The sequence below is a fragment of the Denticeps clupeoides genome, chromosome 8, assembly GCF_900700375.1.
Source record: "Denticeps clupeoides chromosome 8, fDenClu1.1, whole genome shotgun sequence".
Taxonomy (NCBI): Eukaryota; Metazoa; Chordata; class Actinopteri; order Clupeiformes; family Denticipitidae; genus Denticeps; species Denticeps clupeoides.
The window spans coordinates 18,161,687-18,177,316 of NC_041714.1; the positions used below are offsets into that span (position 1 = coordinate 18,161,687).

Consider the following 15,630-nt stretch of genomic DNA (forward strand, 5'->3'; position numbering starts at 1 on the left):
CTGATAAAGATCTCAAGCTCTTACATAACTTCACACAGACTTAAGCTGGATAATTTAATAGGGCAGAACTAATAAAACTTCTTTTATCTTATAATAAAATGATAAACGTTTAGAAAAACAAATGTGTTGGTATCATATGAGACATTCGATTAGGAAGTGTTTTCTGGTCACATTGCTGTGTTTCATTGTTTAATTTGAGACTGTACCATGTGCCATGCCAGAATAAATTGAGTGGCATTTTCAGAAATGCCTGTCTTAATCATTGTCATAGAAATGGTGATAAGATGGGACGTTATCAGTTAACCTATATTAATATTGGCGCAATATTAAAATGACATTTCTAATCTATACTAATTAGAAGTACAGTGAATGCTTGGGAGCGTGTCTCATCTCTTTTGTAATTATGATAATTATTGCAATTATCTTTGGTTATCAGATGCTTCCCCATTCACTGGGGGTGGCCGCTGCCCAGGTGATCTGAAAACGACTGACAGCTTAGATGTGCAGCCATTTTGCGTCAGATTGTGTTCTTTTATTGATGAAGACACTCTCTGACACAAGAGTTTTGGAATTTGCTATTATTATTATTTTATGGTGAGTTTCACTCACTCAAACTCATCAGATGTTGCCTTTGAACAGATTAAATGCTGATGTGTTCATTCTGAGGATATTGTGGGGCCGTCTATGTTTTATTCATTGCTTGAATAATAACCTTGAGGCGGGGGGGAATGTGCACATCTGCTCGTCATAATGAGTACATCTCTGAAAATGCCTGAAAAAAAAGGAGATGAAATGAAATGATATTTCAGCCTGTTCCGTTTTGTCATCTTTAGTGTTGTGGAGTTTATTGTTTGGCGTGCTCCTGGGTTCCTTGGCCCGGTTCGAGTCCGTCAGCGCTGAGGATCATCACAAATCAAACCGGAAGGATGGAGGGTTATTTACGGGGGTCGTTACTAAAGAAACTCGTCACTGCTGGAGGACACTGGGAGTCTGAGAGAGTCTCAGAGCCTCATAACAGGGGCACAGCTGCTGCATTTCTTCATTAAGTCGAAAATTAAGCCGCACTTGACAGATATACCGTTTTGTTGTTTTCTTGTTCCTTCATCTGGAATAATTTGGTGCAGTTTATGTGAAATATGTATCTTAGTTTGCACCATTTGTGCAAATATTGATATTCCTGTGCAACCCAGTATGACAGGAAAATAATAAAATCTCTATATTTTTTAATTTCCCCACAGTGGGAACGCCAGGTGTTCATCCCCAAATCATATGTTATATAAATTCATCTCCACTGACCAGTTCACAGATGAAAAAAACAGACCGTTCTCCTCCTCTTTTCTTTCTTTCTTTTTTACGGTCTGTGTGTTTATATAAATTTTTTTTTTTTTTTTTTAACTCATGTGAAATGCTTGCGTCAGCTGGATGGGTGCTGGACGCCCGGCCCTGTCACATTCGCCTCTTCAGTCCAAGCCACTGTGCAACAGAACCATCTTGGGCTGCGTCTCTTCTGCATATTGATCTTATAGATTTTTCGCCATTGGTCGTTTCTTCCATGGCATTCACAATTAAAATGGATTTTTCCTCAGGTAGTTTTGTTAATCGTCTTGATGTCTAATCTGCATGGGATTCTGTAGCTCAGAGAGGAGGCTTGTATGATTCCAGGCTGGAAGGCATTCGTTCCTATTTTGCTGTATTTTACTCTACTTATGGTGTTCCTGTATTTGGAATATATATTGTATCACATATTGATTAAAAAATATATATTTCTTATATAATTACTTAAATGAAGATCATGTAACTAAACCTATATATAAACCTATATAACCTATATATCCATCCATTTCACCAAACTGCGCTGTAAAAAGGATCTTTAAAGTTTCTTCAGTAAATGTGCTTTTAATATGACCAAGAGACTCATGGTCATTGTCACAGACTAAAAATGAACGTGGGACAATGTGAAGTGTGAGGCTGGAACATGGGTGTGAGGTTGTGATAAGGGTTGCTGATTCTCATTCTCATATGCATCGTGACTCTCGCTTAAAAGCAATTCAGCACTGATGTACAAAATGGTAAATTCAAATAATAAAGTAATTGAAAAAATATCCCCAAATAATCCCCAAAATATCCTTTGGCCATTTGCTTCTGATCAGATTGTGTTGATATAACTGTCATATATTGGATTTTATTAAATATGTCTTCATCCCAGGACAAAACATTTGCCAGGTAGCCAACATTTCCCATAAATCAGAGGACTACACGATCTTTGGATAATTTCATTGTTAAAGATTTACACCCCTAAAGGCATGAAATGTGTGTGTGTGTGTGTGTGTGTGTGTGTGTGTGTGTGTGTGTATATATATATATATATATACACACACACACACACACACACACACACACACACACACACACACACACACAACATACAGTGTCACTTGGACAAATGAGTAAAGCAAATAGGATAGCAAATACATTTCTGATTTTCCTGGGGCGATATAATGTTTTATCAGCCCAATCTGTAAAATTGCATTCTTGAGAAATGCTACTTTAGCATGCACATCTTGCCTGTTTGTGTACACAACGGCTGCATTCAGCCGCCGTTGTGTATGCAGGCTGTTAATACCAAAATGAATGAAAAATGAAAACTGAATTGTGTTAGACAATTGTGGGGACTACATTGTAGTGTGTAACAGTATGTGGGTGTGATGGTGAGGGGTGTTTTTTCTTTTGTAGGTGAAATGTTTTTTATGATACTAAGTCATAATGGAACAAAACATGAGAAATATCGGGCTTACTCAGGCTTAATTCTTTGTGGTGTTTTACTGCAGTAAATATCCACCAGCTGTGTGCACTATTTATGACCAGTTTTAGCTCATTATTCTCAACAGATTGCCCCAGGCTGGTTGGATCAAGCATATGTGTGGTGACTTCCAAATATTCTGCAGCTTTTTCACTGTCTGGCCCTCTGCAGTACATTCACCGCTTTTGTTCTTTAGGGTTTCTAACATCATCATCTCTAATAACAAAATAATATACTTTTCCGTATGATTCTGTAAAGATTGTTGGAGCAGGTTTATGTATTTTAAATTCAGGAACCACACTTTATCATGAAAACACTGGGCGTTGGTAATAGTGATCAGACCCACTGCACCCTGATGAACCTTCGTCTTGTTGCATTCACTGTGAAAGATACGACTTATGAAAGCTCTCTGATGCTTTAAGGATGACAGATAAAAGGGGGTTTAGGTGAATATGTGGCTTTAGATGATTCTCAAATATGAACTAGAGTTGTATCTAATACTCACCACTCACTCCTGGAGCAGTACATCGTGCACTAAAGTGCAGCTCTTGAATCTTTCATGACAAGAGCATCTTCCACGCAGCAGATTCATGAAGATGAAGGTTGTAGCTGGCAGTGTGGTTCCTGCACTCCTCCCTTTCAGTCCTACACAGGAATTTTGTCTCATCATTCTGCTTGTCCATTGAATTTCTGTCTTGCAGAGGCTGTATCTGTCACCCCTGTTTGAAATAGTAGTGGATATCAATGGTGTACACACCCCATTTTAAATGTGATGTAAAAACTGAGACCATAATAAATCATTTCAAAACCTTTCCCGCCTGTAATGTGACATATAACCTGTACAGTTCAGCAGATCATTTTGGGGAAACAATACAAAAAATAAGAATATGTACAATAAACGGATTGCGGAAGTGTGCATTCCCTTAAACCAATAAACTAGAAAATACGGGAAAACAGTGCCAAGAACTGGACATCCCTGCAAAATTGATGAAAAGCTAAGGTGGGAGGCTGTAAAGGACCTACAGGCTGCCAAGAGACCTTCAGCAACACAGGCAGGTGTTGTCACTGTTGCAGGTCCTGGTTGTGTGTCCGCAATCTCTCGTATTCTCCATATGTCTGGATTATGAACAGTTCCAAATAGCAGTCACTTTTGTCCCAAACCCTTAGTGTCTGCTAGAAAGCCGAAAAGGAATTTCAGATTTCAACATGACAATGACCCAAAGCCTACATTCAAATCCACAAATAATGGCTTTACCACACGAACATACAAGCTTTGGAAAAGCTCGGCCAGAGCCCAGACCTGAATCCAACAGAAAATCTGTAGGTGGACCTGAAGCTGTGGTGTAGCCATGCACAAGAGGTGCCCTCACAATCTGACAGATTTGGAATGCTTTTGCAAGGAAGAGTTGCAAGTACTGCCAAGTCAAGATGTGCCATGCTGATGGACTCCTACCCAAGAAGACTGTAATAAAATCAAAAGATGCTTCAGAAAAGTATTAGTTTTAGGGTATGCACACTTATGCCACCATCTTATTGTACATTGTACCAGAAGACCCAGGTTCAAAGCCCACTTACTTCCATTGTGTCCCTGAGCAAGACACTTAACCCTAAATTGCTCCGGGGGGGGACTGTCCCTGTAACTACTGATTGTAAGTCACTCTGGATAAGGGCGTCTGATAAATGCCGTAAATGTAAAATGTAAATGTACATTCATTACTTCTAGTATTGTCTTAATTAACAGATTTGTGTGCTTTTCAATTGTTCAAGTTATAGTTCACATTAAAGATAGGGAAAGTTTTGAATAAAATCATTTATTTTGATAGATGATGTTGGGGGTTATTTATCAAGAATATATTGTTCGTCTTTGGGAGTCGCTGTCAGATCATTAGAGCAACGGTCCACCAGCCATCAAACCAGAAGTGATATAAACCCTCTCACTAGCTCATAGGTTTAAATTCTATTCATAATTTTTACAAAATATATGCCAATCCCTTCTTTTTTTACTGGTCCATAATTAAGCCAACCACAACAACTATTTTTACAAGGTCAGAAGATAAAAGTGAAACTAAAAGTGACAGACCCTTAGATATCTTCTCTCTATCGTGGTCTTATTATTTACATAAAAAAAAAATATCTTAACGTAGTTTTGCACACTTTTTACTTCCACTGTATATGTAACGTCTTTTTCATGTGCCTTCCCCCACCACTCATCAGATGTAGAAACTTTGGATGGTTTTGAATACCCAGAGTACCTCTCCATGATCTAGCACTTCTACTGAAGTATCTGAACACACTGCAAAATATATAACTCAGTTGGAGACCGTTTCAGCAGGACATGCTCAAATATTTCTACCAACCACTTCTACCAGAGTTTCAGAGGCTTGTCTTCTCTCAGCGCGAAGCGCAGTGCCATGCTGTGATCTTATGAAGTGCTGTTAAAACGAATGTGAAAACATAACACACTAACCTTGTTTCACATGTTCTTGTGTCTGCATTTTGTTAAAACATTTTTGCCCATATTCAGGAGATCTGTTTTTGAACCCCGTCCTCTCTTGAAGAGTCGGCTGGTTCTTTTTCATGTTTTGGTCATTAACTGTAGAGTTCGCATGCTTCTACAGTGGATTGAAAAAGGGTCTTGCCACCACCAGGCCACCAGCACAGGGACACCAGGCAGCTTGACCGATGGACTCCTCTGAGGAGCGAGCCCGCGGACCACAGATGAGCTGTGATGCCAGGCATTTAAAATGCATCTTTCCCACTCTGAACAGTCCAGATCTACAGCAGCACCGGGCGAGAATAATATCTCACTGCTTCTCTCTCTCCGTCGCTCTATTGGGGGGAAATGAAATAACTATAGCGAGCATGCTGCTACACTGGCCGGGGCGGCACTGTGACGCAGTAACATTTTGCATCTGTCAAAATGCCTCTGCTGTGAAAAGGTTGGTATTTAGACAAGGGATTTTGTTGTCAAAAGCGGCGTCTGGACTATAAGTGCAAAAACATATCCCGGCCAATTTATTGCCGGGCCATGTCTCGCTCCTGGAAGATCCGATATTGACTCATCATCAGCGTGAGAGAACTTTCCTGGACCCTTTAATCGGCAACTGCTCTCCCCTACCTGCCTGGCGCATGGCACCGACTGGCGCATGGCATTTAAAGCCCCTTCCCGCTCGCTCACGCTCTCGTCTATGATCATGTCGGCGTCGTGCCGGCACGAGTGGGCGCAGCGTGATCGCTCACGACGGGGCGCTGTGCCAGTCACACATGCAGAGTGGCCAGACCGGCGCATCTCACGCCCGCCGTTTTGTTAACATGCTAATGCGGGGAAAAAAAAGCCACCTGTCAGAACTCGGCGAATGCATAATTAACGATTGCACGGTATGAGTGCCGATCACTGCCGCTGCTGACTTTAGATACTTGAGGCGGGCGAGACAGTGATGAAAATTACAGCTTCTCTAGAGCCACATGGGGCAAGGCAACCTCTCAGCAACAGGCCTCATTAGTACTATATGCTGTCATAGCATATAGCAGAACCCTTTTCAGCCCGTGTTCAATTAAAACCACATAACAAGTATAACATGAGGGTTGCCAAAATGAATCGTTGCGATTAATGTATAAATATGTCACGTGAATAACATTTTTTTTTATGAAATTGACGCAGCGGCATTTCGTTTACCTGTTACCCGCGATCTGATGAGTGCCATTTTTACAAACTATTTTGCATGGAGTCACATTTCCATTTAATTTACTGTGAGGAAGCCTGCAGAGTGTTTTATCTAAACGAAAATGACCAGATCATCTCCCTGGCACAAATATATAATCTTAAGATTGTGATTAATTACGATTGATTCATTGGAAAATCGTTCATTGTTTTTTTTAACCAGATGACAGCCTATAAAATAAATTTTTAATTAGTAGGATAAGTTGTAGGTGTTGTGGTGGCAGTTGAACACAACTGGATTATTGTCATGTCGAGTGGTGTGATGGACGCGGCACAGGCTCACGGCATCATGAAAATATGTCTTTTTAATAAGAAAAATAAATCTCTCCCTCACACACGCGCACACAGGAAAAAAACAATGAACTCAGCATAACGTGAACGAGGGAACGTGGAACAAGGCATCTTAATACAGGCATCCATGTGATAAACCCCAAATCCTGTTGGGCATTGGGAACCATGAATCAGTTCACTGGTGCTACCTGGTGTACCAGGGGAATTGTGGCATCACATTTATGTCCCCCCTCTGCCTTTGACAGTCCCCCATGGGTCCCTGGTCCCCACTGCTCTATAAGAAAGTCTGAGTGTTGCTTTCACAGCACCATCACAGACAGAAAGGGCTGACCTGCAGCTTCTTTGCAAACTGTTCGAATGTCAGAATAATAATATGGGCTTGGTGTAAAGAATATTGCGGTATCTGATGAATAAATCATTTTCGGACTGCAGCGGTCCAGACCCAATTCTGGGTGGAGCCCTTTTGAAGAAGCAACGGTGCTGTGGCATGGAGATGAGTTTTCTGGATGCTGGTAAATAAGTGGACTACCTCAAATAAAATCCAAAGCTCCGAGAACTTCCAAAAACTCCAGACATGGTTGTTTGGGGTTATTTGTGTGGTTGGTGTGATTCGCTACAGTATTTCTGTAGACTGGGTTGAGTGCTGAGCAGTTGTAGGATGGAGAGGACACAGTTCAGAGCTTGTCAGGGCCATTACAAAACCCTCCCAATCTCTGCCTTGTTTGTCTGCTTCCAGCTCTGAGCTGAAAGAATTGCTACTGCACAGAGCACACCGGCTGCCTTGCTGGAACGCCGCAGCTTAGTTTGACAACCGCAGTCAAGAGACGCGAGCACGCCGGAGCTCTGCAGACGTGTCTACTCTCTCTGCTGCAATCTAAACGAGAATCTCCTGCAAACACCGAATTCTGCTGCAGGGTGTGTTGGGTGCTGCAGCTCCAGGCTCCAGCAGACCGGCAGAGCATACAGGGCCACTCGAACCGAGGACTAGAGCTGTAAACCTTGGCCTGAGCCCGGGATCAGGTCGGGTTCGAGCTCATTTTAGTCAGTAGATGAGCAGTCAACAAACACGAACTCCCAGTCTATAGTACCTACCCCTTCCATATGATTCGCTGCTTGTGATAGCTAAAAGTGTTACGCGTGTTGTAAATTTGTTTTATTAAATGCAATTCTCTGCCACCGTTGTCAGGAGAGGCATCAGGGGATCTATTCTGTTAGGCTCAGGCTGGGTGCGGCCTAACATTTTAGACCCGATTACAGCTCTTCCGGTGACTCCTCCATGAAGCTTGTGGGCTTCAGTGAGTGGCTGCATAACATTGCATTATCCAGAGCAACTTACAATCAGTAGCAACTTAGGGTTAAGTGTCTTGCTCAGGGACACAATGGTAGTAAGCGAGATTTGAACCTGGGTCTTCTGGTTCATAGGCGAGTTTGTTACCCACTAGGCTACCACCACGCATGAGTGCTATTCCTTTCTCTGTGAAGGTTGATGCTGTCAAAAGTTTTGAAAATGTACTGCTGGATCTTATCTGACATAAATTCAGATCTTCAGCCAGTTCTTCAGTTCAATGTGGTCCCCATAGCCTTTTCTGTGAAGGTGGCCCCCCCACTGGCATCAGTTTGGGCTTTCGTCTCCTTTGACCCTGCTGCTTTGTGGAAGAGTTCTTGATTTGAAACTTGGCTGTTGCATTGAGGGTGGTCACAGGCATGTGGGAGCAGGCCATGGTGACTGCATGCTGGGACGTGTCCCACCTCTTCTGCATATTGGCTTCTGAGGAAAGCTAGTTCTGCTGGACTTTGGCCAGTGATGTCACTGGGGTCTCTTGTCACCTTGGTAACCCTCCTCTGTGGAGTCTACTGAGGCAGGACTGCAGCCACAGCTTGTATTAGAAAACGGCATCCATGCACAGCACTCCTGGGATGGGGCGGTGGGAGCGGCCACCTTTTCTTCTGCAAGTTCTCCAGCAGGAAGGATTCAGGAGGCATAAAACCAACAAATAGAATATTAAATGTCATTTCTGGACGTTGCTTTATGAGTAGCAGGTGGTGAACAGACAACATGGTGACATTTATAGACAAGTCAAGTTTGGATAATCAGGGTAAAAGCCTTTAATGTGACGTTTAGGTAATTTAAAAAAAATTATAGATTTCAAATCATTTTTATTGTTGTCATATGTAGTAGTTAATAATAAATCACACGTATCCCATAAATACCAGCAGCTACCTTACTTTCCGTCCAATGCATCCCCAGGCTCATGAACGTGAAGTGATACACAGCAGCACAGCACACGGTGTACACAGTGAAATTTGTCCTCTGCATTTAAACCATCCCCATGACAGGCCCAAGGGGAGTAGTGTGTGGGGACGGTGCTTTGCTCAGTGGCACCTGGGCGGATCGGGATTTGAACCGGCGACCTTCTGATTACGGGGCCGCTTCCTTAACCGCAAGGCCACCACTGCCCCAGTGTCTGTCCCCATTTTTGTGTTCTGTTAAAATACCATGTATCTCACATATGAAATCTACGTCGCTGCTTTCCAGTCTTCAAAGCGAATTTCCATCTGATGGTCTTCATCACCTTTTGTACAGGTGCTTCAAGGCCCTGATGTTAACTCAGTAGAGCTGCTGCTCCTGCGTGTGCTAACGGCACGCTATCGTCTGCTCATGTACTACTTCAGAGTCGGCTTTTATCCGCTCCTCGGCCGAGCAGGTGTGCCTCCAGCCCTCCAATTCTTCTGCAGATTCTCCCCTTGACGGTCACCTGCAGACTGATGGATCTCTCAGCTAGTGACCGCACATGAAAGGCAGCTTAGATCAGACGTGACACGTGTGAGGGGATGGCATGACACCCTCGGGTGTGAAGGAAGGAAGGAGGAACGGTTGCGCGGCTTCTCTGTGGAAATGAGTTATTCACTTCAGGAACTGCAGTAATTAGCTGCATCGTGATTCTTTTTTGTGAACGCCTTAATGAGAGCAGATGAATAGATTGTGTTTTTTTTTATTGCAAACAACTGGTTTTAGTTGAATAAATGATCTTGCGTTAATTTTATGTGCAATGCATTCAAAGCGAGACAATTACTGTGTTTATCCCCCCTCATCCCCCACTGCTCACTGCTGCTTTAGCCGAGGAGCATTTATTGTGCTGTGAGCATGTGTATAAGTGTGTGTGTGTGTGTTACTGTATTACTAAGGTTATGTCTAGCTATAAAAATGATGTGTGTGTGTGTGTGTATGCGTGTGCATTAAGTTGCTCCCAGGCACACTCACCCACTCTGCTCTGCCTGCTTGTGTTTTGTAGGAGAAAAGCACTGGCCAGTGAGGTCGCAGAGTCACCATGGTAGGATCAACGTTGTGTGTCGTCTCTCTTCTGCCTCCTGGCTACTGTCTGTGTGTGTGTGTGTGTGTGTGTGTGTGTGTGTCTGTGCTCTCACCCGTCCTCTGGCTTCCCTTTTAATTCCTTCATTTACTTCTCTCATAAAAGAGAAGGAAATCTCTTCTCTCTTCTGCCTCAACTCGTCCACTAATGTCTCTCTTTTCCTGGAGTTTGTCTGTCTTTGGCTTCGTCCATTTGGAAGGGGTTGTCCTAGGCAGGGATAAGGGCAGCTTTGAATGATGTGACTTCTTGGTAATTAAAGAAGACATCAGAAAAATCTGTGCTTATCCTTGCTGAGAGACATGAGGACACCGTCCAAAACCCTCCAAGTCCTGCAGAGCCAGCGGATCGTCCTGGTACAGTATATCCAGCACCAACAAATCTACTCCAACTGCAACTCTATACGACTGTACAGTTCAAATTTCACTATGTCTGTTCAGAACAATGCTTTCTTTGTTAATTACTGAATATGAGATTACCCAGTGTTTTATGGGGTTGTAACATTTTGAATGATTTCTGATTTCATATTTGCTTGAAAGATGAGAATGTTATTCCTTTGTGGGTGGTGGTTTGTCATTTTTAGCCAGTACGGTTATAGTTGGTAAGAAGATCAGAAGCAGGACTGCAGTCTTCATGGTCTCCCAGCCTGGGATGACCGTTCAGGGACCTGGTGGGCCTGGAACATATACTACAGAAACTTTCCCAGTGGCCAGGGAAAAGGGCTGTGGGAGGGGCATTTGGGTTCCATGGTGATGCTAGAAAACAAAGCATTATTCATTGGATGGGAATGATAGTGTGATTTAATGTTATAATGTTGCCCACAGTAGCAAGGATCTCATGATGCTTCAGATTCAGTGATTCTTAATGCATCGCAGGGCCCTATTTAATGTTTTCTAATATTAGTTAGAACATGTTCCATTGATGCTTTGAAAGTAGGAACCTGTAAGTCCAGAAGCTTCCAGCTAAATGTCAACCATCTGGCAATTCTTAAACTATTTTCAATATTTAAAATTTATACTTGAGTAAAAGTACAAAAGTATTTGCTTTCAAATACACTTAAGTATCAAAAGTAAAAGTACAGTGATTTATTGTGGCTTTAATTGTAAGTGTGGCTCTAATGTCTAATTTTAATTTACTGGTTAAATAAATTCATTTTAGGTACATTTTTGACATACATTTTTAGTGAAATGCTAATTACTCTGCCACTAATAACTATTAAAATGATATGTACTACATTTAGGAACTACATTTATCAGACTCCCTTATCCAGAACAACTTACAATCAGTAGTGACAGGGACAGTACCCCTGAAGACACTCAGGATTAAGTGTCTTGCTCAGAGACTGTGGCTTTGGAAGTCTTTGGAAGCTGAAGCTGATATTGAGAACTGATGCAGAGTTTTTAATGGACTACTGGACATTACTACTGTATTCACAATATAATTTTGGGTGACCATTATTTACATTTACATTTACATTTACGCCATTTGGCAGACGCCCTTATCCAGAGCGCCTTACAACGTGCTTAAGTTACCATGGAGATCAATTCTGGGATCAATCACTAGGACCCCAACTATGAATACATCTATTTTATTCACTCTGTTGTAGTTTCTGTACACAAGTTCGACAACAAGAAAATTACAATTTAATCTAAATATTCTTTAAAGAGGAAGGTCTTGAGCTGTCGTTTGAAGGTGCTCAGTGACTGAGCATTTCTGACCTTGAGGGGAAGTTCATTCCACCACCGAGGGGCCAAGACAGAGAAGAGTCTAGATGAATTTTTTTTTTTTTACCTTCAGAGATTTTTACCTTCAGAGATGGAGGGACCAGGCGAGCAGTACTGGAGGCTCGGAGTATACGAGGTGCAGTGCGAGGTGTAATAAGGGTGTAATATTGAGTGATCATCACCTTTATAGCCAAACAATGCACAATGTAACACATAGGTGGTAAACTGGTGTGTTGTTATTGAAGCAGATTTTCTGCGTGTGTATGATCATTTTTAAGATGCTGGTACCATACTTCAACATTTAGGATCTGGCAACACTGAAAACATAACATATGTATGAAACGACTAACACAGCCATCCAATTGAAATTGATAAAATAGCTTTATCCTGCTACTGCCATTACGGGTAGCGGCATTTTCCCAACCTGTCTAGTTAACTTTGTTGAGAAACTAGCAATTAGAAATTTCCATCAGAATTAAATCGTACCTCCACCTGTTTCGTTAGATTAGATGGTGATCGTATGCGGCTGAGGCAGGAAAACTGGATTATTTCAGGTTAATAGCTGCACGCTGTAATTCGATTGATGCTCTCATTCTTTGTAGCCATCTGAGGCATTGCGGGAGAGGCAGAAAGCATTTCTCCGATGCCGTGTGCAACTTAGCTTGGATCTAACAGGTCAGAGGTTGGATTTTTAAACGTATAAAAGGAACGACTGTCTTTTGAAAAAGTAGTGGCGACATTGAAATGTACTGGAGTAAAACTATAAAGTCTTGAGAACACAGCCCTGTGGAACACTATATATATGTAAATAGTGCTGAAATAATTATTCATGACAGAATAATTATTCATGACTAGAAATTTATTATGAAGGGTTGTATATGAAGGATGGATTCTCACAACTTCACAAAACAAGGGATTTACTTAAAGCAAAGCTCAACAGACAGGACAGGGTACAGGCACACACATACATGCAATGACCCGATGAGGAAAGGACACGTGAAGGCTGCATTTATTCACTTTACATCAGTTGCACACAATACAGATATCAACGACATCGACAACATGAAACCCTGGACCGTAAAATGGAGCCGGAGTACCCCCCCCCAGGGTCAGGCCATGACAGGTTATTTTATAAGGTCAAGTGGCATTTATGAAATTATAGACCATCAATATAGTGTTGTTCAGTAGATTTGTAAACTTGTGTGCTCCATAAATAGTGCAATTTAAAGGTCCCTCGACATGAATTTTTTTGCTTTTATATAGTTTTTAGCAAGTCACATAATGAGATTTCTCCAGGAAGTGCCGTTTGAGCCTAGTTGAGCACAGTTAAGTGTGCATTTGTGGAAATGACGTCATCAATGCCACAATGTTTGGCGCAGACAGGAACTTGTGTCTGTATTTTTCCAGAAAAAAAAAATTATTAACCCAGTGGTTCTTCAGAGTCTGTTACAGAACTAAAAAATACATTTGAGCTAATTTTTACATCCAATCACCGAGCAACTGCAATGCTTCACACGTTAGGAAGCCATGACAGTTGCTTTGGACTTACTTTTTTAGGGGAGGGGTGCTACATTCTCTGGGTGGAAAAAGCATTAGAAATGGGAGGTAACATTTCATTACATTTACATTTACAGCATTTATCAGCACTTATCCAGAGTGACTTACAGGGACAGTCCCCCCCTGGAGCAACTTAGGGTTAAGTGTCTTGCTCAGGGACACAATGGTAGTAAGCGGGATTTGAACCTGGGTCTTCTGGTTCACAGGTGAGTGTGTTACCCACTAGGCTACTACCACCCATTACTACCACCATTTCCCGTTATGACGACATAGCACTCTTTACACATATCGCCATTTCTAGCCACTGCAGGACCATAGACAGTCTAGGGGAACTCGTTTATGAGGAATGTGTCTGTTGTTTATCATAATTGGGTGGTAGTAGCCTAGTGGGGTAACACACTCGCCTATGAACCAGAAGACCCAGGTTCAAACCCCAATTACTACCATTGTGTCCCTGAGCAAGACACTTAACCCTAAGTGCTCCAGGGGGGGACTGTCCTTGAAACTACTGATTGTAAGTCGCTCTGGATAAGGGTGTCTGATAAACGCTGTAAATGTAAATGTAAAAATCTAAATCGTTTAAAAACATTAAAATACCTGTGCTGGTTTCAGTGGCGTATGTAAAATTCTGTAAAATCCTTTTACTGAACTCTTCAGTCACCATTATTTGCAAATGCATCTATGAGTCCCTGAATGCTACAATGTAGTGTTGAATGTTTCTCTAAAGGTTTTTGGTGGTGCTGACCAGGGTAGGGAAAATCTGTCCTCTGCAGGGACCGTGGGTCAGCGGCTCTGAACTCGTCTAGGACACTGAGAGCTTCTGAAGCTTCTGAAACTTCTTTATAGCCAATTCTGGTCAACTAAAGTTGTTGTTATTTGAATAAAACTTTATTTATCTACGTTTAAACTGTTGTATCACAGCCTATAAGTGAGGAAGCTCGTACACATTCCCTTAAAATAAGGGAATAGAGCTGTCATCCGTAGAGCTTTCGCAGAGAACAAAAGAACTGATCTGGAAGAGTGCAATAAATCAAATTACTGTCAGCACATCACGCTGGATCAGACACAACTGCAAAGATCACAGCCTAGCTGGACCGAGCAAAACACAATTGAGACCCCAGATCCTCGAGTTGCCTTCATTGCGACATTTAACTAACTGTGAATAAACGCTAATGCTGGGTGTCAGCTCCTAAATGCCAGCTGGGAGTGTGTTCCTTGGCCACAGTCGGTGTGTCCCTGGCTGTGCGTCAGGGGCTAAGGCCAAATGGCCGAGGAGATTAAACGACTTTGGGCAGCTATTGGGGCAACTCGGCCTCAGGACGGCCAGTGTAGACATTCTCCAGTGTCTCAGAGGCTCTGGACTCTGGTCCAGAATGGCATGTCTCATTAAAGCGTTCAGCGTCGTCCACAGATGGATTCCCCTCCCTGGCCAGCCTGGAAGTCAGGTTTTACATCTGGCCATTTTTACACATTCTGCATAAACACACGAAACTTGCCTCCAAATGTAATGTAATGCAACATATAGTTCTTTCATTTTTTTTTTGACATGTAAATGCTTTAAAGAAACAACGTGGTTTTGTATTTGTTTTTTTGTTTTTTTTATTATTTTTGTGAACTGAATCCGGGGGGTGATGTTAGGGAACCGAGTGCTCCGGGCTCCACAGCTGTTGGTGCACATGTTCTTGAGTGACCTTGTTTATTTCCTTTTTTCAATTTTGTGCAGTTTTCAAAGAACTTCTGAACCTCTTGCTTTTACATCTGTGATTACGGCTGATGCAGGATGAGTATTTATGGTTTTGACAGTCATTAATTTATTATGCAGTAGTGTTGTTGTTGTCATGTCATCATGTAATTGCGCAACTTTTTCAGTTTTTATATGATGGCCCGGCATAATTTTTAATGTGACGTTTACTCAAATTAGTGCCAACTGTCATGTTTTGATTTAACTTAATTTTTATATATACAGGGTGGGCCATTTATATGGATACACCTTAATAAAATGGGAATGGTTGGTGATATTAACATCCTGTTTGTGGCACATTAGTATATGTGAGGGGGGCAAACTTTTCAAGATGGGTGGTGACCATAGTAGCCATTTTGAAGTCGGTCATCTTGGATCCAACTTTTGTTTTTTCAATAGGAAGAGGGTCATGTGACAAGAAAAACAAT

General features: G+C 42.0%; 1 protein-coding gene across 5 annotated transcripts in view; it reads left to right on the forward strand.

The window, feature by feature from the left end:
* LOC114795806 (protein shisa-6-like) overlaps positions 1-15,630 on the forward strand; it is a 54,065-nt gene that overhangs the window by 28,294 nt on the left and 10,141 nt on the right. For all 5 annotated transcript variants that reach the window (XM_028989460.1, XM_028989461.1, XM_028989463.1 and 2 more), the window contains exon 5: positions 10,106-10,144. In XM_028989460.1, the coding sequence (XP_028845293.1) occupies positions 10,106-10,144 (39 nt within the window). The remainder of the gene's footprint in view (positions 1-10,105; positions 10,145-15,630) is intronic.